Consider the following 26,049-nt stretch of genomic DNA (forward strand, 5'->3'; position numbering starts at 1 on the left):
AGCCCTGCTGCAACCTCCTCCTGCCAGGTCGTGGTCCCCTGAACCCATGACGCCTGTTCCCTTTGAACGCATCTGATTGCCAGACCCCAACCCTGCACCACCTCAACTTCACCTCCCATATACCTAATCTAGATTGGTCATATATTCTGGTAACGCTGACACCTACCCCCACTGCGTTTCAAATCGTAAGACTCTGAGGGCTGCAAATCAAAGATCGGCCCCTGTGATAAGGCATCCGATAGAAACTACCCCTAACACATGCACCCATATAAATATAGGTCAGAATGCACCTATTTATCACCAACAACCCCCTTTGATGCGCTGTTTTGCTTACAAGTCAGTAGTTCTTGCGTGCCAAGTATCTTATCTAGCATAGGTCTCATTCCTTTTGTGGGATGCATATTTATCCAGCTATTTGTACAAGTGTTTGGTAAGGCAACCGCAGAACCCCAAAGTTGTTTTCATGCTGATATCCATCTGACCCTCCCCCGATCAGTGAAGGACCCACAAGAGCTCGACGAGAGCGGAAAGTGTGAAAGCACAGCGTTACACTCTATGGCATCCTCCGAAAGACACTTCTTGCAAAACAAATTGACAAAGAGCATACATTTCAAAAGACAATTTGGACGCTTTATTTGGACACTTTATATAAACATTGCTGAACAAATAAATAGCTGTTAATCATTTGTACCGGGAAGTCAACTGTCCACAAAGTCTGCTTTCGGTGGACAGGGCACGTTTGCAATGTTTTGTGGCAATGTATGTGTCCTCGAAACAAAATCATGAGCGATTCCATGAGTATGTATGTCCAACACAGTCAAAATGAGATCTTTCACAAAATCGAATTCCATTTCCTGGTATATTGGCTTGACCACTCATTTTTTGCTTCTTTTCGCAAAGGCCATTATGTAACAAAGCATCCCAAAGTTTCCTGCAGTACTCGATTGTTCTCTCCCTACGTTCTCGTTATGCGCTAAAACCACTAGTAATGCCCTATATCGCATCCCGTCTAAGCCAAAATGCAATCGCTTGGGCCTGTACTTTAGGCACATATTGTGGAACAACTCCAAATCTCCTGTGTGACAGAATTCTGTGAGTCCCTTCAGATCTCTTGATAGAGTTTTATCAAACACGATTTCCTCAAGAGCTTTGTGTGGAGGTGAAGATGGAACCAACCACCACTTCTTGCGTTCCTGCTCCTCCGATAAAGTTCCATGTGCGCATTGGTAAAATGTAGGTTTTCTGTCCAACAGTGAATATTGGAACAGTGGTGCATTAGTGAGCGCCATCTTCAAGTAGAATTTCCACAGACCCACCACAAGTTTTGGAGCTCCACCAAAGATGGTTGCTGAAAGACTGGGACCACTGTAAAATATGTTCAGAACCTTTTACTTTTTCCAGCAGCTGTGATTTTTTTATTGATTGATTGATTTGGCAGCGTGCCATACATCAAATTGATGGCGAATGTTTGTAAACTGCTCTCTCATGGGGTCTTGGCTATTCAAATATGTCTGTCGGTATCTATGAGGTCTACATGCATTCCCCTCGATTGGAGATCTTCCAGGGATTTGATAAAAGCATGTTTCTCCATGGCCACTGAGGATTTACATTCGGACACAAGCACGACCACCGAACTCACATTTTTTTTATTTTGTTTCTATGTCCTGAAAGTGGTATGTGCAGTATTTTGCTGAAAATACAGGGCTGTCACACTGTCCATCGCCAGCAAGTCTGAACCGTTTGTCAGAGAATATCCTTTCAATTGACATTTGTTCTATTTTCCAAGCTTCAAGTATAGCAGGGAATCATTATTCACGTTGATATCTTTGGTACTGCATTTTAGAAAGAACTGGAGTCCCACAAATTGAAAGAAACTGGACAACTTACTAAAAATAGAACCACTGAAAAGTAAAGCTGCTGAACACAGTAGATTTCCAGCTGGAACTTTGCCCAGCATCGGTTGAGCGGACCATGAAAATTTAGCATTGAGCAGAGCACAGGTGGCTTATATTTTCAGGTTAGTGCCTTGTGATACACGAGTCACATTCAACAATGGCTTCCTGCATATTTGCCCCCACTACCCTCCCCACTGGATGGACACATTTCAGCATCAGTATAATCTCTACCAGGCAGCTGTCGAATACAATGTATTTGGGCTCCTTTATTAGACTATCGTCCTGCATGATTGTGGTTTGTGACTCAACTGTGGTGGACATATCGGCCGAACAGGACACACTGAAGTCGAGATCTTTGGCTAGTTCCTCGGTCAATTGCGTTGAGGCTTCAGTCTCTGTTATTTAAGCTTGTGTTATTGGAACACCAATTGGAGAAACCATCAATGTCGATTGTTTGTTGGGAGGCCCTTTTTTCGCGGGTTTAGATTGTGTGAAGTGGTCAATCAGTACTTCAAAAGCATATTCCTTATATTCAGTGTTTTCTTCTTCATCTTGTCGAGTTCTCACACTGTAGAAATTGTCCAAAGACACGTTGCTTGCTTCGCCGGTCACATTCAATTAATTTTCTGGCCATTGGGCATAAGCATCTCGAGTCTGCTTATTGACTGGACTACGCCACGCCTCAAATAATAGTTGCTCTATGGTGAAATCTGTTTGGCAAGCAGCATCTCTTGTTTCATTTGTTGTCTGTGTCTTCATACTTCGTTTTCTTCTGGGCCTTTAGGAGATGGGTTGTAAAAACATGTTCAATGTAAATCCACTATACAGTATATAGCACTTTACATTTAAAAGAAAGCATGTTATGAAGACACTAGCCAAAAACACTTTTTGTAATCGAAATTGTTAGTTACCCGCGCTTTCTTGATTTTCTGTGAAACCGTGTTCATCACTGTAACTACTGCACCAGCAAGCTGGTCCGCCACCTCGGATCCACGTGCCTCCTCTTCTATTTCCCGATCTTGTATACATCCCTTGAATAGAATATTCATTAACAAAAAGTCAATCATATTTGAAAACAAATTCTTTCCTCACTTACATATATACCCTTGTACAGTGTGTACGTCATTTAGTCAACATACACATTTCGAATTTCACCTAATTGATGGCTAGTGTACTCGATCAGAGATTACTGTGCGAAACACACCGATGGTAATGTTGCACTCAAGCATTTTGCAATGTATTTGGCATTAGGGTAGAAATTGTAACAGTAGAACTGAAATGGTAAAAGTTTGAAAAGATGCTCGTTTATAATAATGCCATTGTCTAATAGTATCAGATGTAGGATATACTTTCTTTCATTCAAGGGAACTGTCAGTATGCATACCTCATGCTCTGGATTAGTTCCAAAGGATGATGTAATTGTAGTCGAAGTACCAGCATCACCCTGTAACACAGTACTTGTTTTAGTATGGATGAAAAAAGTGAAATTGAACAGACACAATGGGATGCAGACAATGGTACATATCAATAAAAACCCATAAATGAAACATTATGTAAAAAAACAACAGGATACGTAAACTATTTCATATTATCTAAAATTCCATGCATAATACATTTCCGGAATCGAATAGTGAAATAAACTACCTGAAAGGCGCTCGAAGTTGTCGACGACTCCAGGAAAGAAATGGATGCAGAATCTTGATCCTTCAATTTCAGTGCATTGTCACTGAGTTGTAAAGGTAAAATTAGATTTGAATTAGAAATGTGGTAAGATCCAACTCTGAAGAATATGAAATTCAGCCAATCTGTATGGCTCTCCATTGGTATACTGGACGTGTCAGTGATGTCACTAGCGATAGTCTGTGCTTCAGTCAATATGTAACCTAAAAGAATTGACATGTAAAGCAACCAATTACGAAAAGATTATGCTCATTTCCAAGGGCACTATAGCATAGTTTTCTGTGTCCAAAAATAGTTTTCAATGATGCTCTGAAAACCAGGGACAGATGTATAGCAAAATGGGGTTTAGTTATAAAGCAATACAATCTGGTAAATATGCTATGTTTTGTAAGAAACATTTAAACCAAAAACATAAATCAGTTCATGTAGTTACCTGTTCAGTACCCCAAGGCCTACAGCTAAATCATGAACCGTGACTCACCTGAGGAAGCGTGTGCATGAATAGAGTTGGAATTGTAGTTGGAAGCAATTTACAAGACGTTCTGAATCAATGCTTCTTTGTGTACTGCGATTCGCTGTACATATTCGTGGCAAAGTGCAGGCTGCAGAATCGATCACCCTTCAAGTCTCCCAAGACATCCTGGGCTCTACTTTCAAGCTCTTCTGGCGCAAATCCGCAATATCTTACCCATTCTCTTATCATATCTATATTCCTCAGGAATATATGCATTATTGTGCCCTTAGGTTTGTTATGGGTCTTAGAACGGTAACCGTAAACCATACAAGCAGGCATTGTTGAATAATCTGTAAAAAAAAAAAAAAGTCAACGTTAAAGAATTCTTTTGCATGAATGCGTGAGAAAGATGGAACTATATCATACATTTTTCTATGCAATGTTTCTTTTGGTCACATAGGCAAAACCTGTGTTGCGTAGTCAAATATACACTGGGATAATTTTCTTACAGAATTGACTGATGCAACGAAAATCATAACTTGTTACTCGTCCGTTGAATGTACTTTCATGCATCAAAAAGAAACATGCTTATAGACATGGTCCGCGAAGGATGCAGTTCTATCCCAATTGACACTGATGACAATTGCTATATATCGAGAACAGAACAAATTAAACAGAAGTAAATGGTAATGGCAATGAGATGAATGAACATTACTCTACTGGGTACATTCGTTTGAAATAGATAGAAATTTAGAGATCAGGAAGAGGTGATTAGGTGACTTGCCCTTACCTTGACCAACAAATAATTAGATTCAGCAAGCAGGGTAGTTAGAGCAGGAGAACAGGTAGCGCGATCACAAGTTGACTTCCAGTGCTCAGAGATGTTCACAGGTAGCACGATGACAAGTTGATTTTCAATGGTCACAGATGTTCTCAGGTAGCACGATCACGAGTTGACTTGCAGTGCTCACAGATGTCCTCATGACAAATATCAAGGGCTATATACAGAATTAGAAAAGTGGCTGTGTATGTGAATGAGTGATGTGTATATGGCGTGGTCTTCTGTGGATAGCATGGGCCTGCTTCAAGGGGAGACTGCTTGGAAACACTGGTTCTGGTTAGGACATGTGTACAATGTCCGCTGCGCAGAAGATACCTTTTAAGTATACGTGGTGTTTGGCAACTTGGCCACCCTGCCTGCCCCCTTGGAAGTGCACGGACACAGGTGTGAACTGCCATTGATAGGGTAGGGGGACGGACGGCTAAGAGGCATGCAAAAAAGGGCCGGAACACTGCTGAATGGAGACACACTTATGTGGATTGCAGGGGCGCGGCCTGCTTCAGGGGAGCCAGCCTGGAGACACTGTCTGTGGAGAGCATGTGAACAATGGCCCCTGCATGTAACATACCTTTGAAGTGTACATGGTGTTAGGCACCTCGTCCGTTCCCACCCAGTCAGCCCTGCGAGGACAAGTGAGCTGTGCTTGATTCACTAAAAAATTGAAACAACCATTCATAAAAGTTCAGTTGTATTTTATTTTGTTGATGGCACAATTGACCTACACATTATACACTTCGGGTTGCAGCACAGTGTGGGAAAATCCCCTGTACCGACCGCCGTCACTGGGGAATGTATCTCTAATGGCACGAACGACACAGGCGGGTATTACTCGTCAAACGCAGTGTCCAAGCCTCCCATGAAGCCACCATGTAGATGAACGATAGGCCACCAGCATGTACGAACTGTGGAAGAGAAAGATACAAAATGTATTTAAATGAACAAGCTAAGTGTATCAAACCTTAGTTTAAAATGCAATCTTTTATCCTATGACATTGTTACCAGTACAAATGTTACTTCACAGATCAACTTGGGCTTTAAAGTGTAGACACATTACAAAAGTGAACACCCATGCAATCCATAACGTTTGGGGCACATAGAAATATTGTTTCTTGGTTGTATGTGAAAGACACATAAGATGACCACTGTGATTTCCCCAAATCGCGAGAGATGTATTGAATTGCCAGACTACATTCATTTGGCAGTGATAGATCAAAGTTACGACAGTATAGGAGACAAACATGAACATGTTAGTGGCCTAAGTGACATCACCTCTAGAGTACACTTACTCGTTACTTGGATTGCGACAGCAAAGTTAGTCGATAAGCACCATCATAATCCTAGACACGGACCGTGTGAGGCAGGCTGCCCTGACGTCATGCAGCTCGGCAACGCATTGCGGCCATGTCTCATCTTCCGATATGCAGGGCAAGCATCCAGAGTTTTCTCGGCAGCGGCAGTTCTCCTCCTCGGTTGGCATTACCTTGCACTGATTGCAGGTACACCAGGTGGAGATGTCGTCCATGCGACTAAGCTCAGGCTCAGGCTCTTGATCTGGTGATTCATCCTCCCAACTATCGTCCGAAGCCCCATCATTTCTGCCTCTTTCTCTTTCGATTAATTCCGCCTCGGAATACTCTGTCTCATACTGGTAGGGCTGTATTGTTGCCATTATGCAACTAAATTAAAATAGATAGTAATGATAGTACTAGTATCTGTTCGCACGGGCTATGCGCAATGAAGATAGCTGAACAGAGCAGAAACGAGCTACAGGATACACAAAAAAAGACAGAGAAACGATTGGAAAAGCAAATCTGATTTTGTCTGATGAGAAGCGGTCCGTTTGTACTTATTGAGGCGCCTGCCATTTCCATGGAGACACGTCATTAGCTGGAGCACAGAGAATGTTGACACGAGACGTGCATTGGCGTTGTGAAATGGGGTGTACGCGTCTAGTGATGTCAGCCTCAGGGGCGGGGGATATTATTTAGTACCGCCAGAGCAGTTCACCTTAGGTCGATGTGGCAAGATTAGCACAAGATGGCCGCGCCCTGCTGCCTGATTTTGCATGTGTAAAAGTGAGGAAAACTACAGCAAGGTGCATAGGAAATGTTTGTACGATCGATCAACGTATGCTTAAAAACACAAGCCCGAAACCCTCAGGACAATAATATTTTTGAACGCACTATTCCTTTAAGCGATGCCAAATGAGCCTTATACTTAAAGTGCTGAACGAACTGAGAATCCGGTATAAGTGGACCTTCCCCTTTGGCCTTCTCTTAAAACGGGCAGGAGTGCAAACACGCATAGTCTCACCGCAAGAAGGGGCAGATATTTTACATGATGATCTGGTCCCGAACCAGCAGGACGATAGATCACTGCCAATAGAGAACAGAGCGAGACCCAGGCCACGGGAGTGGACCACGGTGGATGAAAGACAGAGAAGGAGAACGACACTACGAGGACCACCGAGGAAGGAGAGAGGAGAAGACTACAGAGGGAGCCGAGGCAGGAGAGGGGGAGCATTCAAGAACGTTAAGCAGCCAATGTAATAGGGGTGGTGGACTCATAAGGGATGAATAGAGGTTTTGTGGGGCAGAGGGCGGTAACTTATTTGAGTTAGAAAGGGTGGATATGCCTGTGAGGGGAAACCAGAGGGTAAGGGCGGGAGAGGGCGACCATCAAGAGGGCTGGTGGAGAAGAGAGGGGAAAAGGGGGGGAGGAGGGAGACACCAACAGGGAGAAGGATGGTATGGGAACCAGGGCGGGGGTACTGGGACAGGCAAGGACAAATTGGCGAGGGATGATAGAATTCTGTGGAGGGAAATAGGGGACGATAGGAAGAGGATCCAAAAAAGGGGGGCAGAGCACAGGGGGGAGGCGAGAAGGGAGGGAAAACACAGATAGGCACACTACATACCAGGACGCAAGTTCAAATGGCTGACCCATAATGTACGGGAACTCAATAGCCCCTTGAAAAGGAAAAAGCTAGAGAAATTCACCAGGAAAGAGGGCCCAGATGTGCTGGGTCTACAGGAGACGCATCTCCTGAAAAAGGATCAGGGACAGCTAAAAATAAGAACCTTTGACCAGATATGTCATGCCTCGACCGCAGCAAAGATGGGGGGAGTTGCCCTGGCCATCAAAAACACATTGGACTTTAAGGTGGCTGAAATTCTCAGAGATAAGCGGGGGGCAGGTATATAATAGTAAGAGGGGAAATTATGGCCCCATACACTATGGCATCAATATATGCGCCCAATACGGGCCAAGAAACATTCTTGAGGGGGTTCTTAGGGGTGCTGGAGGAATTTGCGAGGGGACATATAATAGTAATGAGCGACTTTAACATGGCATGGCACAGGGGAAAGCATCGATCAGGAGGAGTGGAACAGGGGAGGAGTGACGCATCGGGAGACTTACGGGATAGAATGGACAGGGCAGGATTGAGGAACGTCTGGAGGAGGTTGAAGGGGGATGAAGAGGGATTTACCTTCCGCTCGAGTGTGCATGGCACACAATCGAGAATTGATTATATCTGTGTGTCTGTGCCCCTGTTGGGTAGAGTGAGGGAAGTAAAAAACGTGTGCCATCGGGATAGCAGACCACAAGATAGTCTCCATGAGGATGGACCTGCACAGACAGAGACGGGGGATCTGGGGATGGAAATACCCGGGGAGTCTGCTGAGGGACCCAGTGATAAAAGGAACTGGAAGGGATGATAAAGGATTTCTTTTAGATTAATAAGAGCAGCGACACGGGGGAGAGCATTAGATGGGACGCGTTAAAGCTACAATGAGGGAGAGCCTATAGCAGCAGAAGCCCAGAGGGGGAAGCAACTGAAGGCATTGGAGGCACAACTGGAGGCAGAGGCAGCAAGGAAGGCAGCAGTAGAAACCCCCACGAGGAACACCCTTCGAACATATAGGCGGGCAGTTGGGCAACTTGGGGTTCTCAGAACAAAGAAAGCGGAAGGAGCTCTACTCTTCGTTAGGCAAAGATACTATGCAAAGGCCAATAAGGCGGACGTCCTGCTGGCGAGGCTATTAAGCGATGCCGGGGCAAGAAACGTGATTACGGCATTAAAAGATGGGAAGGGAGGACGTCTCAACCGCACAAAGGACATACAATATAGTCTAGCTAGATTTTATGAGGAATTATATAAATCACAAAACCCCCAGCCCCGACAACAAGAGAATTTCCTTCAGGGTGTTACTTTGCCTAGGATAAGTAGGGACTGCCAAGAAATATTGAACCAGACAATAAAGGAAGGCGAGGTGAAGAGGGTAATTGGGAAACTACCCTCGAACAAGGCACCGGGGCCGGACGGCTACAAAGTAGCCTTCTATAAAACATTTGCAACACTACTCGTCCCACATCTGACAAAGCTATTTAACACCTTCAAAACTACAGGCCTCTCATTACCCCAACTATGGAAGAGTATAAAGTGACCCTAATCCCTGAACCTACTAAAGATCCCATGGAATGCACCTCATACAGGCCTATTGCACATAAACGTAGATGCAAAAATGTATACTAAAATACTGGCGAATAGGGTGGAGGAGCTCCTGCCAGAGTTGACCCAATCCGGATCAAGCGGGATTTATAAGGGGAAGACAGACCGCAGACAAAATCAGGCGAGTGGCCCACTTAGTGGAAAAGACACCAAAAAATGGGTATTCCAGCAGTACTATTGTCATTAGATGCAGAGAAAGCATTTGACTGGGTGGAATGGTCCTTTCTGTTCAAGGTTATGGAGAGATTGGGCCTTGGAGGGGATTATCTGGAAATGGTGCAAGCAAATTATCATGCCCCGGAGACACGTCTGATGATCAATGGGACGTTATCGTGCCCCATCCACCCAGGAAGGGGAACAAAGCAAGGGTGCCCACTGTCCCCGTTGCTATACGCAATATACCTCAAGCCATTACTGCAAACCATACGGCAGTTGGAGGGGATACAGGGAATACCCTTTGGAGGGCAACACCAAAAAGAAGCAGCCTTTGACATGTTGTTTACATTGACCAGTCCCCAGGAATCTATCCAAGCAGGGAGGGAGCAACTAGAGATATGGGGAAGTATCAGCCCTAAGCATCAACGTGGGCAAATCTGGACTGGTGAGTCATACGCTGGGAAAGGATGATCAGGAGGCATTAAGGTCATCAACGCCTTTTGTGTGGAGCCCAGGGGGGGATAAGATACCTGGGCATTCAAATTATGCCGTCTCTGACAGGGTGTATGGGGCCAACTATCTACCTCTACTGAAAGGAATAAGGAAGGACTTTCAAAGGTGGTGAAATCTCAGAATATCCTGGGGTAGGAAGGCTGGCGGTGGTGAAAATGGTAATATTGCCCCGCATTCTTTACCTAATCCAAGCGATCCCCCTAGCACACCCAGCAAGTTTCCTCCACGAGACAAGGAAACTAACCAATGAATTTATATGGGAAGGCAGGAAGGCTAGAATTAACAGGCATCTGCTCATGGCCCCCAGGAGGGTGGGATGGATGGCCCTCCCAGACATCCAACTATATTATGAGGCAACACAGCTAAGGGTGATAACGGAATGGTTCCAGGAGGGGGAGGAGAAACAATGGGTTGCTATGGATCGAGCAGTGGTACAACACCATTTGAAGGAAGTGCTGTGGCTGCCGAAGCAACACAGACCGAAACATATGTGAGTTCCATCACGAAGTTAACCTCGGAAACGTGGGATAAGCTAGTGAGGACACAGGGACCACAGCCTTCCCGTCCCCCTTTACGCCTACATTTAAGAATGGGGACAGAAAAGGGAACATTCAAGCAGTGGCAAGAGGGAGGATGTAGGGTAATACGGGACATGTTTCAGGGTAAGGACATCCTTTCATTTATAGAATGCAAATGGAAGTTCACAGTGGGGCAGGGGGGAGAGACTCTGTTACGCCCAATTAAGACACTGGCTTTTGAACCCAATAAATGAAGCGGCCACCAGAAAGGTAACAGTGTTGGAGACATTTCTGCTGACGAACGATGGGTCAAAAGGGATGATATCTAACTTGTATAAAATATTAGACAATGCCACCCCCAGACCTGTGTGGCCTTATATGCAACGGTGGGAACGGATAGTGGGGCAAGAGATTGGGAAAAAGGAGTGGGGGAAATTGTGGGGAAAGTTTACCAAATTGGCAAAGGCATCCCAGTTGCAGGAAGCATGGTACAAAATCCTATATGGTTGGCACTACATCCCAGCCTGCCTTCACAATATGTATCCAGAGTTATCTGGGAAGTGCTGGAGGGAATGCGGGGGGAGGGAACAGCGGAACACATCTGGTGGAGATGTCCCAAAATTGAGCCCTTCTGGAGGGAAGTACGACAGGCTCAAACATAGGTATTTGGGGCAGGAGGAACAAGTCTTCCTGGGCCTTAAAGCAGTGGGGGGAGGGGAGTCTGAGCCCGAAGGTCGCAAGAAGGCAAGAGTGGTTCTGACATTAGCTGCAGTGATCATAATCGCGCAGAGATGGAAGAGCCCATTTATACCCACGATCCAAGACTGGCTCCGCAAAGTATGGGAAATGGTGGCTCTGGAATGGGCCACATACGCAACGAACAATACTCTTCAGAACTTTGCGAAAAGACTGGGGAGAAACCCTAGCCTTTCTCAAAGATTACTTTCGGATACAATGGTGTCCTCAGCTCCTCAGATCCTTGGAGCTGCATTGAACTACCTGAAACTGGAAACCCAAATAGGGGAAAAGAACTTGGTCGTACCCCGAGGGGAGGGCGGGAGGGAAGGATGGGGGAGGTGTGAAGGGGGGAGTGTTATTCATGTTGTAAAATCAACAAAGAGAAGATAAAAAAAATGGCTGACAACAGGGATGCGCTCCTGAGCAGCAACATAAAGGGATGCTTTATGGTGTGCTCCGCCATAGCGATATCCTGCAAGTAAAAAAATCCTTCACCGCACTGCTGCAGCGCCGCTGTGAGAAGGGAAGGTGCGGCGCAGCACCTACTCCAGTGACTGTCCACAGTTGAATACATAAACTGAGCTGTGTGAGGTGTTGTGGTTTCAACAACAGTGGCCTGAGGGAGCAGAGACGATCCACTGCGGGATTCGCGCAGTCTGTAGGCCAACTAAAGTCCTGACTTCTGTCGAGTCTATGGCAATGTATAATTTTCCAGTCTATTGTGGAACTGTAGCAAGAGAGAAAGTTGTTGGCATGCATACTGATGCTCAAACAATTCAGCTCAAAGGATCTACTCATGCCCTGGGTGCCATCTACACAAATAACGAGGACTACCTACTGATAAACCAAGATGGTAGGGTGTGCTTGATGTGGCATTATGAGCAGATATGGAGCGTGTGTCGACTTCCCAAAAGACTGCGTGGAAAATTTTTTGTGCGTTTTTGGCCCACTGTCTTTTTCCTTCCAATTTGAATCATCAACTCAACAATCAAAAGAAATGTTTAAACAGAACAGGTATCTAAAATGTACTATTAAAACAATGTCTAAATACCCCCATTATCAAGCTGTCTTTTCTGTTAACAATGAAATATGCCAACATTATTATAGGATTTGGCAAAAGTCTAAAGGCGCTAATACACAAATAAACACAAGTGAAAATTTGACTAAATCAGATTCTACATGAGCTAAACCCTTGACAAAGGACCAGTGAATGGTGCACATTCATTAAACCACTCAAAGCTCTTGCTTATGGATTCAGGCTACAGTTCACACTTTCACACGACTTCTCAGCGCAAAAACCACAATTCTAGTTCTTTGAACGGTACCTCTTTACTGCTTTATTGTGTTTCCATTAATTTTTAAGGATATGTCCTGTTTTGCTTGTGTGACCAAAGAAGCTACACAGCATTGTGTGGACATTCAGTTCTTACATTATTTTACAGCTTCAATAAACAGCGGGATAAGAGTATGCTTGAACAGACCCCCTTTTTCCTCATTTGCGTCAGGACCACAAAAAGGAAATTGAGTGGACTGACCAAGAAGTGAAAAAGTTAATGGTACCTACAACACATAATACACTGACAGCAATTATCTGTATTAAACATGTGATTATTCTGAGAATGACTAATGGATGACAATATGCAAGGATTACATACATTCACTTGCATAAGAAAAATAGATCCCAGTCTTCTACATTTGAAAAACTAACCCTATCATTCAATTGATGTCTCTTTAAACTAGCGGTTGTGCAGTGTAGGTTGCCATTTCTAGGTGTTTAGGGTCATAGTTCAGAGACCACAGCTCTCAACAGGACTGCAAGTCCTACAATACCAATGAAAAATAGATGAGCAGCTCATGCCTGTTGTAGAATAGCTCAAATATTCTATACAAGACACTGCTGAATGACACCTTTCATTCTCTTAATCCAATTTCCCTTAAATAACCACAGCTACAGGAATGCAGAGTAAATATCAAGCACAAATCAAGTCCTTTCCAGATAGCATTCTATGTTATTCTCAGCATGGCCATGTAAACTGTTCCTCTTCTGTAGGGCTCTCTAGCACTGCCATCACCAACAATACATCTTTAAACACAACTGTCCTTAAAACATGGTAATGGTTTTAAACATTAATATTTCAAAGGAGCTCTTATAAGGCTTACCTGCGGCTGACCAGTGCTGTTGAAAACATCATCTTTACTTTCTTCTTTGTTTTTCTTAACAGGTACCCACTGTCCATATACTTTGTCAACCTCTTTTTTCCTATGCTGAGACCCAGACGACACCGGGAATTCTTTTGTCAATGTCACCTGATTTTTGGGTGCTGCTTTTACACTTGGATTCTGCAAAACAAGGATTTGTAAATAATAATTCAGTAACACAGAAAAGCCAAACTCTGGCAAAGACAGTAGTTTGGAACTTTGCATCTTGAAAAGCAGCTTTTATAAGTATGAGCTCATGTAGGATTAGTTAAGGAGTACAGGGATGCCATCCAGTGTATAATTAGCCATCCCCAAGCTATACAGGAATGATCCTAACAGGCAATTACATGTTGACTCCCAACAGGCAGAATGTGCTTTCACTCCAGAATGTAATTTAATTATTGCCTTCATTAGGTCGAACAAGTTACTCTCTTACCTGGTAACGTTCTTTCGATGGGATGGTCCGACAACGTATTCCTAATCACCGCAGCTGTGCTGCTTCGGAAAATCTTTCGGCATCTGCGTCCTGCGTTGATGACGTCGATACGCTGTCCTCGAGGCCCTCCGTCGAGCCGACGTCACCGGATGTTATAAGTAGGACGCACAACGCCCGTATACTCAGTTGTAGTTTTTTCCCCAGAACGTGTGGCACCAAACCACTGCCAGTAGACCACAGAAAGCCTTGCGGAAACGTAAGCTGCAATCGCATAAGAAATTCTGTAGCGGGGCAGGTACGGAGGGAGCGATGTGGAATACGTCATCAGACCATCCCTTCGAAAGAACGTTACCAGGTAAGAGAGTAACTTATTCTTCGAGGGGAATGGGTCCTCCGACGTATTCCATATCTATGACAGACTCCCAAAGCAGTACCAACGTATGGAGGAGGGAAACGAATTTAGAATGTAGACATTTAGAATGCCCAATCAAATTACAAAGTAAAGGACCGCCTTGCCAAAGGCCAGATCCTGCCCATGGATATAATCGAGGGAGTAGTAACGTATAAAAGTATGGACCGAAGCCCAAGTGGCTGCATCACAGATGTTACGAATAGGAACACCCCTCTGCAGGGCAGTAGAGGCAGCCGTACCCCCAGTAGAATGGGCCTGTAAGCCTACCGGAGGGTCCTAACCCGCCAAGCGGTCACATTCAGAAATTGCCAAGATAATCCATCTAGACAAAGTCTGCTTAGTAACAGCTTGTCCCAAACGCCTTCCAGCGTAACCTATAAAAAGCTGATCGTCCACTCTGACCCGGGACATGTGAGAAATGTAGAAACGTAAAGCTCTCCTAGGATCCAACCTATGGAGCCTCTCCTCTTCCTTACCAGGATGTGGAGGAGGATAAAATGCTGGAAGAATAACCTTCTGACTCAAATGAAATTCCGACACCACCTTCGGAATAAAGGAAGGACGAACTCTAAGGACAACCCTGTCCTTATGAAACACAGTGAAGGGTGGCTTAACTGAAAGTGTCTGCAACTCACTAACTCTGCGAGCGCAAGTGACCGCAACTTAAAACAGTTTTAAGGGTTAACAGCCTCAAAGGACAAGAATGTAAAGGCTCAAACGGAGCACCCATAAGGAATTTCAGAACAAGGTTCATCCCCCAACCAGGCACCTGGAAAGGTGACGGCGGAAACACATTAGTAAGTCCTTTGAGAAACTGATAAATTAAAGGAATTTTGAAATAAGAACACTCCTCAGACGAGCGCTTAAATATAGATAGCGCCGCCAGGTAACCTTTAACAGTACCCACCTGCAGGCCCCTGTGGGCCAACAAAAGTAAAAAAGACAGAACCACAGGAATGTTACATGAAAAAGGATCCACATTCTTAACCCTGCACCAGTCGCAGAACTTTCTCCAACGGCAACGGTACAGGGAATTTGTTGCCGGTCGTCTGGTTGAAAACAACACCTCCATCACGTCTTCAGGGAGATCCCAATCCTTATACCTCAACATTTCAGAAGCCAAGCGTGAAGGTTGAGGGATCTGACCTCTGGCTAGGGAAGACTATGTGGAAGGCAGATGGACAAGTCGAGAAGGTCCGGGTACCACGTCCTCCGAGCCAAAGCAGGAGCAATGAGGATCAACCGGGAACCGAACCGACGTAACCTCAGCAGCACTTGCAGGATGACGGGGACTGGAGGAAACGCATACAGCAGTGGGAAGGACCACTCCACCACAAACACGTCTCCTAAGGCTCCTTTTGGAGGAAATTCCCACGAGCAGAACCTTTCGCACTTCCGGTTGACACTGGAGGCGAAGAGATCCACCCGAGGGGTCCCCCAAAGGGCGAAGATCTCAAGGAGAATCTCCTGAGCCAGCTCCCACTCGTGAGAGATTGCGCTCTGCGTGCTCAGAGCGTCCGCCATCTTGTTTTTGTATCTGGCCCGATGAACTGCCGAGATCGAAACTTCCTGCTGGATGGCCCAGAACCAGAGCTACATCGCCTCCCTGCACAGAGGAAGTGACCCTGCCCCCCCGCCCTTTTTGTTGAGGTAGTGCATGGCTACTGTGTTGTCCGTCAGAATCAGGACATTCTTTCCTCGCACAGTCAGCAGAAAAGCCTTCAGGGCAAGCCTGACCGCCCTCAGCTCCAACAGATTGATATGGAGTCTGGACTCCGACGGAGACCAACGACCGCTGACTGTCAACTCGTTGGTGTGAGCTCTCCATCCCGTGAGGGATGCGTCCGTCACGATCGTCAGCTCCGGCCAGGGTAGACAAAAAGGAGCCCCCTTCATCAGATTGCCTTCGACGGCCCACCACAGAAGGTCCTGGGCGATTGAGGGCAGCACCTGAACGGGGTCCGACATCCTGCCGGAGGACTGCGACCACTGCATCTTGAGGGCCCACTGCAGAGATCGCATCCGCAACCAGGCCTCCGGCACAAGAAGAATGCAGGATGCAATGAGGCCAAGCAACCTCAAGAACTCGAACACCGGGAGACTCTGGGCATGTTGAAACTTTTGCACCATCTGCTGAATGTGATGAGCCCTCACCTGGGGAGGAAAACACTGCCCCAGGGATGTGTCGAGCACTGCTCCGATGTACTGGGGCGGCTGGGTTGGCGTCAAATGGGACTTCTTTTAAGTTGAGGGAGAAGCCCAGCTTGTGAACGGAGTGGCAGGTGACGGACAGATGGTCCAGGACTTGCTCGAGAGAGCCCGCCCTGATCAACCAATCGTCCAAGTAGGGGTGGACGTGATTCCCCCCTTTCCTGAGATACGCTGCCACCACCACCATGAGCTTGGTGAAGACCCTCGGGGCGGAGGTCAATCCGAACGGCAGGACCCGAAACTGAAAGTGCGAGTCGCCAACCGCGAACCTCAGGTACTTCTTGTGCCTTGGATGGATCGGCACATGAAAATAAGCGTCCCTGAGGTCGAGAGGCAGCAACCAGTCCTGAAGTTGAAGGGCCTTGAGGACTTGAGAAAGAGTAACCATCTTGAACTTGTCCTTCCTGAGGAGCTTGTTCAAACCGCGCAAGTCCATGATGGGTCTCCATCCCCCGTCTTTCTTTGAAATAAAAAAAAATAAGGGGAATACCATCCCTTGTTCCTCTCCGCTACAGGCACCAGTTCTATGGCGCCTTTCTACAGCAAGGATTGAATTTCCTGCGCAAGGAGCGGATCCGGACTCTTCAAAGAGATTCCCTGGTGGATTGTCGTGAGGCCTCTGCCAGAAAGGAAGACAGTAGCCGTGGGCTATGATCGCCAGAACCAACACATCTGAAGTAATGGCACGCCACTCTACAAGATGCTGCGACAGCCTTCCCCCAACCGGCAAACCATGGGACATGGCCTCATGAGTGAGGGCAAAGAGGCAACTGCCCGAGCGGCCTTGGCACCTCGAGTACCCTGTTTTCCACCTCTGGCACCCCTACGGTGGCCCCTTTGACTTGCAGCTCCTCTTGATTTACTAAAGGATGAGTAATAACGAAAGGAGCCTCCCCTCCATTGCTGTCCCCTAGGATGAAAAGGCGGTGGTTGGCGAACTGCAGCGCTCAACGACTTCGCTGCAGCTTTGGAGGTCTGCAACCTCTCAAGGCTCTTGTCAGCCTTACTGCCAAAAAGATGTTCACCATCAAAGGGCATGTTGAGGAGCCGGGCCTGCACATCAGGAAAAAAAACCCAACTTCCGCAACCACGCAAACCTTCGTATTACGGTGTTCGCCGCCATGGACCGGCTGACACAATCTGCCATGTCCAAACCCGACTGAACGGTCTCACACATGGCATCCTTGCCATCCTGTACAATAGCAAGAAAACCATCCCGTTCCTCCCCTTCGGGAATATGTTCAACTGCCAAGGAATTCCAGTTCCACAGAGTGTGCGTGAAACGTGACAAGGCACATACAGAGTTGGCTGCCTGTAAAGCCATACTCCCTGAAGAAAACACTTTCTTCGCCCAGCCATTAAAACGCTTGTCCTCCCTATCAGGAGGGATGGTAGGGTACGACGCCTGCTTTGCTGGGGCCGTGGCCGCCTGCACCACTAAACTCTCCGGAGTGGGGTGCGTAGTCAAGTAGCAGGGGTCACTACTGGCTGGGTGGTATTATCGCGGCAAAGACTTGCTCACTGTCGGGAGAGTCTCCTGAGCGGTCCAGGCTGCAGCCATATGGAATGGCATTACCGGGTCAGTTGGAGGACCTTGGTTGAGGATGTCCGTTGGGTCATCCTGCAGAAAATCCACAGGTGGCGCAGACCACCCCAAGTATTCCGTGACCCTCGACATAAGGTGCCGGTACGAGGACTCGGCATGGGTGCCAGGCTCAGGCCGACAGAACTCCACCTCCGGAGAGGTGTCCAGACCAACCTGGTTGTGACCAGACAAAATCTCGTCAGGCACCCCCTCAGGCACCAAACCTTCCTCAGATCCCTCATCCCCCTCAGAAATATAATCCAGAGGTTGGAAAGAGGGCACAGAAAAAGGGACAAAGACATTCTTAGCCTTGGCCAGAGCCTTTCGGGGGGTTCCACCGTGCCACGGGGTACCTCCGACAAAGCAGACTCGAAAGGCGTCGAGGGAATCGGGGTCGAGCGAGGCACCGACAACTTCGACGGCGTCGACACAGGCCTCGCAGGTGGAGCCCCGAGCGTGTCCTTCGACAGCCTGGGCGCTGATGGTGTTGAAGACTTCCTTGGAGGTGGAACCTCGAGAGAGTCCCTCGACGACCTTGGCGTCGATGTCTTCCTCGAAGACTTCATAGGCTCACACGGTCTCGAGGGCATCGAGGACCGGGACCTGGAACGGGCATGTTTAGAGCGACCATCCTTGTCCGACCGGGACCTCGAAGGCATCCAGTGGTCGTGATGACCGCTCGAGCCCAAAGGCGTACGAGTGGTGTCTCTAGCACGGTCACGGCCGGCGTCCTTCGACGGCGCGGACAGACCGGAGCCCTGCGATTGAAAAATCACCATCATCTCCTTTTGGAAGGAATCCCATTCCTCAGGAGTGGAATGCTTGTTGGGACAAGCAACCCGCCGACGGGCGGAGTCCTCGGATGAGGACGCGGAAGGCGACCTGTGACGGCGCTTCCGTGAGTGCCTCGAAGAGGCAGAGGAATGGCGAGACCGACTCCTGGACCGAGACCCCCTGGATTCACGACGACAATGCGGAGAGTCGCCCCTCGAATCGTCCATCGAAATTCCAGTGGATCGCGACTTCCAGGGCTTGGCAACCTTACCCACGGACAGCTTCTTCTTACGCTTCCGCAAGGCCTTCAATGTAAGCGACTGGCAGTCGACACAGTCATCCGTATCGTGGTCCTCCCCGAGGCACCAGAGGCAAGCGTTGTGCATGTCAGTCAACCACATCTTGGACCCGCACACCCGACACGTCTTAAAACCCGACTGCGGGGTGGAAGAAGCCGAAGACATTTTCAATACACAAAGGAACAGGTTCGAAGAACTGAAAGAACAGGATTCAGTAGAACCGAGGCGTGCCGAGATCTCCAAAGCGGACACGTTTGCAGAAAAAACAGAACTGAGGCACAGGCGTCGTGCGTCCTACTTAAAACATCCAGTGACGTCGGCTCGACGGAGGCCCTCGAGGACAGCGTATCCACGTCATCGAAGCAGGCGCCGAAAGATTTTCCGAAGCAGCAAAGCTGTGGTGATTACTGTCATAGATATGGTATAGGTCGGAGGACCCAATCCCCTCGAAACAAGGGTATTACACCTTTCATCCTCAGAATGTATGGCAGCCTCCCATCAGGAAATACAGGTGACACGCTGGTCCCAATAAAGCACCATAGTTCTAAAAGGAAAGTGTGTATGCTAGTTTGCTTAATGTACCTCCCACCCTACCTTAGCAGCATGGCCGGAACTTTTCATTTGGCCCAACAAGCAAGTTTTGTCCCTTTAAGGGACTGGGAAACAAACTCTTGGGCAGCAGGAAGCCCACAGAACTGCTGCTGCACAGTGGCTAGTCTGACAGGGAGAAAGCATACAGAGAATTGCTTACCAGGCCAAGGATAAAGAGAGCTGCACACAGGTTAATATTTGTCAGCGCTACACTCAGACGAACTGACAGCGGACATGTACAAACAATAAATCAAAGATGGAGTCGAGCCCAGATATCTGCTAGGCCAACCGAGCTGGGAGAGGAAGGACCACAGAGCACTGCCCGCAGATTCAAACTAACCAATCACATTTCCCAAATTGTCATGGTTCGCAGGGGAGTGGCTCTCCTGCAACGCAAACTATGTTCAGCCCTGTTTCTTTACCGTCACTATTGGTGGTTACCAGGGCGCTTACACCAATGCTGGGAGCATGCGCGTGGGCATCTCCTGCCGCAGTTTCACATTGTTGGGTATTCCGCATTGCCATGGATACCCAGCGTATGACGGTGCGTTGCCACGTTTCACCCAACTACGACGGTTTACAAAGGACTGCCCTTCCATGGCTTTGGCGCTTCTTATTGAAGTAAGTTCCCTGGCATTTCACTTGTGTTATTGCTATTTTTCGATCTCTGACCCGGTTTGCTGAATTGTCTTTGTTCTTGGATTACATTTGGATACTTTGCACTTATAACTTTCCTGGTAACGAAACCCGCATCCTGACGGACTGTTTTTGGATATCCCATTGAATGAACATTTTGCCTTTGGTTTCTTTTGGATTTTCTGGCTGATTACCATTAGTGATGTGCTTCTGGACGAGTTAGATATTTTGTGGATTTCTGGAAAACTTGTGTACTGGATTTTGGATGCTGCATTGAAGAAACATTGTACACTTCCTTTTTGTTATTAGAGCGTTCTCTTTCCGCCCGGGGGTAGGTCCCTCTAACCCAACTAACTTTCCTTCCATTTTCTTGACTTGTTTTGTTACTCCTGTATGCGGACACTGCATTTTTCATCTCAAGAAACCTTCTCTGTAAGTACAAGTTGAGCCTAAAACTGTAGAGACGATTCTTTACAAATGTCTTGCTGTCTTATCTACAATTTTGTTTTGTTCTACAGACTACCAAAAAGAAAAACCCAACCACATGGTATCTTGGACCCAGGAATCAAACTAATAGGGCAGACATAAGGCCGTGAGGGAAAGTTGTTCAGCTTTCTTTTCGTCAAAGACATCTAAAAAAGGCATGATATTCTTCAGGTATCCTCGTTTTGGGACTCTTCGTTAATGGCCCCAACAAAGGGTATAGATGTGAGTATAGCTGTGCAAAGGGAATTTGGCTCCTTGATCTCGGAATCAAAACAATGTGTGTTATAGTAATCTGATGGGAAGACTACTTCATGTCTTTCCGAGTCAAAATGCGGGTTGTGCAACTGCAACCAGGGTAACCCTAGAATCACTTTGTTCTGAGGTGCATTGATCAGATCAAAGGGCATTCGTTCTTGATGTCCTATGTCAGTGGACACCAGCGATAGTTGTGTCTGTTCTGTATCTAATCCAGAGACCAGTGCAGTGGCATCTACTGCATTAACTATTTCAGGTTGCTCTTTCGGAATTTTAGGGACACCTGCCTGCCGGGCATAATGTATATCCATATAACTTCCTGTTGCTCCATTGTCGATCATGGCTCAGGATTGTAGTGGGAAATCACTCTGAAGAAGAAAAGAAATAGAGATATGCTGGACGTAACAAGGAGAGAGCCTGGGAGTCCAGAGGACAACCACTCGACCGTGGGACTCCATCTACGGTCGAATTTTGAAGTTTCCCTGTTTCCATACTGGTCTTTTCTGACGATTGCACGAAAAATGTTCAGAGGAACCACAATACACACAAACATTCGCTTTACGCCTATGCCCCCTCTCCGATTTTGACAGAGGACCATGAATAGTTCCTATATTCATAGGTTCGATATCAGAAGTGGTAGTAGTGGTTGAGATTGCAGTTTTTGAGGTTGTTAGTTGGGGGTACCTCTTTTCACCCTTTCATTCGGGCCCTACGAGCATCGGTCTGCAAAACTAGAACTAATAACTCATGGAACCTAGTTGGTACAACCTGAACTGTAGCAAGCATATACTAAGTTCGTCAGACAGTGCTTTCTAAAAAAAAACTGCTGCTTTTTTTTATCTTAAGGCCATGTTGCTTCTGCAGCTAACTGGTTAAACTTGGCTAAGTAGATTAACAAGGAAGTATTACCTTGTTTAAGTTCAAGAAACTCCATGTCGGTTGCCTGTGTTTTATATTGAGTATCAAAGACACGATTCATGGCAGTGATTAAGGCATCAAAGTCATATAACGCATGACTATTAGCATCCAATAACAGATTAGCCCATGCAGCTGCAATACCACCCAGATGAGACAAAACAAAAGCTGCTTTAGAGGTGGCATCAGAGAAGGAGGCTGGATGGCATAAAAACGCAGTTTACACTGATTAATGAAGGTACAAGTATGTTATAGGGTATGTTATGGGATAGCCATGGAACCTCTCAAGTGGGGCCAATGGAAACTGGGTTGACATCAACACAGGTACAGGATTTTGTACCGGCACCTGAGGAGCTAGGGCAGCAGCCCCAGCTCCCCCAAGAATTAAAATGAAAACCTATATAAAGCACTTCACAAATCCACAACAATGGATGAAAGAGAAGGCATACGGTCTAATGGCTAAACCCAAGACATTGGAACAATATATGTATTTTAATCCCAGTTTCACCCACTTGACAATAATTGTGTGATCTGGCGATGGTATTTGCATCTAAAAAGGAGGCAGATATAGCTGATCAGCTAAGGTGATGATTCTTTAGACAGAAAATATTGTTTCTATCCTGCTTCCACATTTAACGAAAACTGGTGGCAGCCTGGCTAATCACTCTTACTTTGTTCCCCTCTTATCGGTCATATTTCAGAGTGCTTAGAAACAAACTTGGCACCACTATAAAGCACACAATTACACAAATAAAACTGTTGAGAGGTGTGCTTTAAGGGCAAAAGCAGACTTTGGAAGGTTTAAGTAAAATTATGAGCACCATTATGATGGAGTAATCACTATCCTTATGTTGCTATGTTGCTGCTTGCAATTACTCTGCAGCAAACCCCAATAATGTATTAAGTGCGACTACTGCTCTGTTAAAAGTCACTATGGTTTTACCTTTGATAGTTGGCTGTGTCCATTATTAATCACTGCTTATTAACATGCTTTAGCTTCAGGTTTACAATATATTTTATAGGAAAATGCTTAGAAATTAACTGAACACTACAGTCAGGTGCTGAAGTAAATAAAGATTGACAACGAGAAGAAATGGTAGGGAATTGCCAAGTAGCTAACTTTGTAACAGGAATACATGGATTCTAATCTTGTCTTAACTACTTGTCTACAGGTATGTTATTGTACAAATTAGTGTTTCTCCCTGTGCTTCATTTTCTTTATCTGCCTTCTGCAAACCCCATAAAACACATCTTCATTGCATATTAGCAAAAGCACCCGTTCGCTGAACGGGTTCTGTAGATAGACATGTAACATTTATCAATTGTTGAAAATCAATGATCATGTAGGTTGCTGTTCCGATTCACTTATCACTTCATGTCCTTTGCACCCTGAAGTAAACTGCACTGAGAATGGGCCTGTGTGGCTGGCTGACATACCCCGGAGCAGACGTTGGGGGGAGGTGAGAGTTGGCGAGCTGCTGCATACTGGGACCTTCTGTGTTCTCTCCAGGGACCTCGAGTTTTGTACCTCATGTCGGAAACCGGTCCTTCTACGACCACATTGATGTTTTGCCCATTTCAGGCAACCGTCTCATGTGGGAAAGTGCTGAAATACGGGGGAAGGGGTGGGGTGTCCAAATGTCATGAAGCCAGTAATGTCCAGAGGGTCCTAACAGGTAACTATGCAAAATGTGGTGCATATTGGTGAAACAGTGTGGAATTGCATAAGGAACAACGCTTTGCCACAAACCCACATACAACTTTTGATATAGATATATATATATATATATATATAGACGATAAATGAATTAACTGTAACCTCTCCATGTTTTATAGTTAGGATAGCACATATTTCACATCTACCACCACCTTGGAGCAAAGGATGAAAATGCAGAATAAGCCCAATCACAAATGGTACCAACTAGGCTATGTGATTTATTATATTTAACTTGTGTGATGTGTGGAATTGGTCTCACCTGGCCTGTGCTCATTTGAACCCTGTAAGCCAAGGGTTGGGCCAGTATTAAATATTGCCCATGCTTGTAAAATGTACCTGAGAGGGACATTTGGAGAGACCCTTCATTAGTTTTCACCCCACATGGTAATATCAAGACACAGGAACACCATACCATTTTGGTTCAAAATCTCAGCCATGCCGATACAGTTGTGCAAGATGAGGTTTATCAGTTCACTCCAGGTGGCATTCAATGGGATCAACATTATTGCCTGCACATGCATGCTTTGTCCACAATGCGCACAGGTGTACCATTCTTCTGCATAAGGTGCATGTCCTATGCAGAACACTAATCCACTAGAGGTTAGACCCATCTCCCAGATACAAGCAGGTATACATGCTGGTTTTGTTTCACTACTGCTCTCCTTTAACTTATTTTTTCATAGGTTCCTCCAAAATCGAATAGCAAGGCAGTCTGAGGATTTTGAAAATCATTCCACATACGTAGGTCCCTGAGCTTTTCCCTAAAGCATCAAGTGCTTTAGGGAAGTTGTACTCTTGGATCACTTCAATTGAATACTTTAATGTCTCTGTGTTGTGAGATGAAGAGCGTTTTTCAGTAAACTAACCCTTGCACATCTTAACTTATTAATACAATATTTCATGTACAGTAGGTATTTGAAAGCAGAGGTGCACATTAAGCCATGGACTTGGTAGCAAAGACAAACTTCAAAGGAGAATGCATCTGGTCCCACCAATTAACGAAGATCGATCCCTCCAAAATGACCAAAGCTCCTCTTTTTTTATTTGAAAACATCCCTTTGCAATTGCAAAATAGTACATTGTTTCCTTCTGCCGGGGCCAGCACCATTCAACACTGTAGGTACGTTAAAGCTGAGGTGCTGATTCAACCATTGGTTTGAAGGCCTAGACCAAATGAAGTAGAATGTTGGCAATGTTGCCGCCTGTGAAATATGCCCCCACCCCCAATTAAGCAATGCCTTTTTTCTTTTTATGTGGTGGACCTCTAAATCCATTAAAAAAACACAACTGCAGATATAAACCAATGTGGAGTATGGAGTATTTACCAAGTGTTTGGCCAAATAGTCGATAACCTTGCATACAATTGGAGCCACTTGGCGATTAATATTATTTGGTGAACTTAACTGTGAGCTGACAGAGGGAATTTTCCACTGGTGAGCTCTGCTTGCCTCAAATAGATCTGGTGAAATGCTGGCATCCTGTTAAAGCATGTTCATATGGGCTCAGGTGTGCCTAATACCCAGAATGATGGTGGACCAAAGGTTAGTGCTCAAACCTGGAAATTGAATTTAATTCTAATCTCTCCCACAGTGATCATTTTTTAAAAAATGTTACTGTAATAATGTTTAATGTCAATGTTATTAGTGCACATTTCAAGCAATAGCAATTTGACCATTGTCAGTCGCTTTAGAAAAGACCAGTGAACCATGGTAAAATAGCATATTTCTACTTTAGTTTTTTAAGCAATGTGCAGTACTGTATAAGAGTTGTCTTCAGTTACTGAACTCCTGCTCGGTCTTCCATAATTTTAGAAGCTTGGACGTTGATATGTGCCTTTGCTTAGGTGTCGCTAGAATTTGAAGAGTGCAAGAGGGTGTAGCAGCAAAGACAAATGAATGCTGATGGACGGTAGCGCCTTAGGGAAAGCCACTTCGGCCACTTTGGGTTTACATTTGGGAAACAATTAGCAAGTAGGTGAATTCACTCCCCTCTTCCTCAGCCCTTGAAAGTTCTGAGCACGTCCACCAGAATGTACCTTGCATCAGGATTGGATAAAAATTGTCACTCTGAAAGTTACAAATCCACACCTTACAAGAGGGCCTATTGTGCAAACCAGAATACCACCAACATTGCCGCAACATACCTGCCATTAAAAATATGACTCCAGAGATTTTAATGATTGTTCTCAATTTATTTGATCATTTATAGGGAAAAGCAGGTCATGT

The 26,049-nt window shown here is 45.8% G+C and overlaps 1 protein-coding gene across 4 annotated transcripts in view; it reads right to left on the reverse strand.

Annotated features, from left to right (window-relative positions):
* SON (SON DNA and RNA binding protein) overlaps positions 1–26,049 on the reverse strand; it is a 1,246,872-nt gene that overhangs the window by 573,036 nt on the left and 647,787 nt on the right. For all 4 annotated transcript variants that reach the window (XM_069636251.1, XM_069636250.1, XM_069636252.1 and 1 more), the window contains one exon: positions 13,469–13,648. In XM_069636251.1, the coding sequence (XP_069492352.1) occupies positions 13,469–13,648 (180 nt within the window). The remainder of the gene's footprint in view (positions 1–13,468; positions 13,649–26,049) is intronic.

Source organism: Ambystoma mexicanum, chromosome 7p (genome assembly GCF_040938575.1).
Source record: "Ambystoma mexicanum isolate Mex_15411 chromosome 7p, UKY_AmexF1_1, whole genome shotgun sequence".
Lineage (NCBI taxonomy): Eukaryota > Metazoa > Chordata > Amphibia > Caudata > Ambystomatidae > Ambystoma > Ambystoma mexicanum.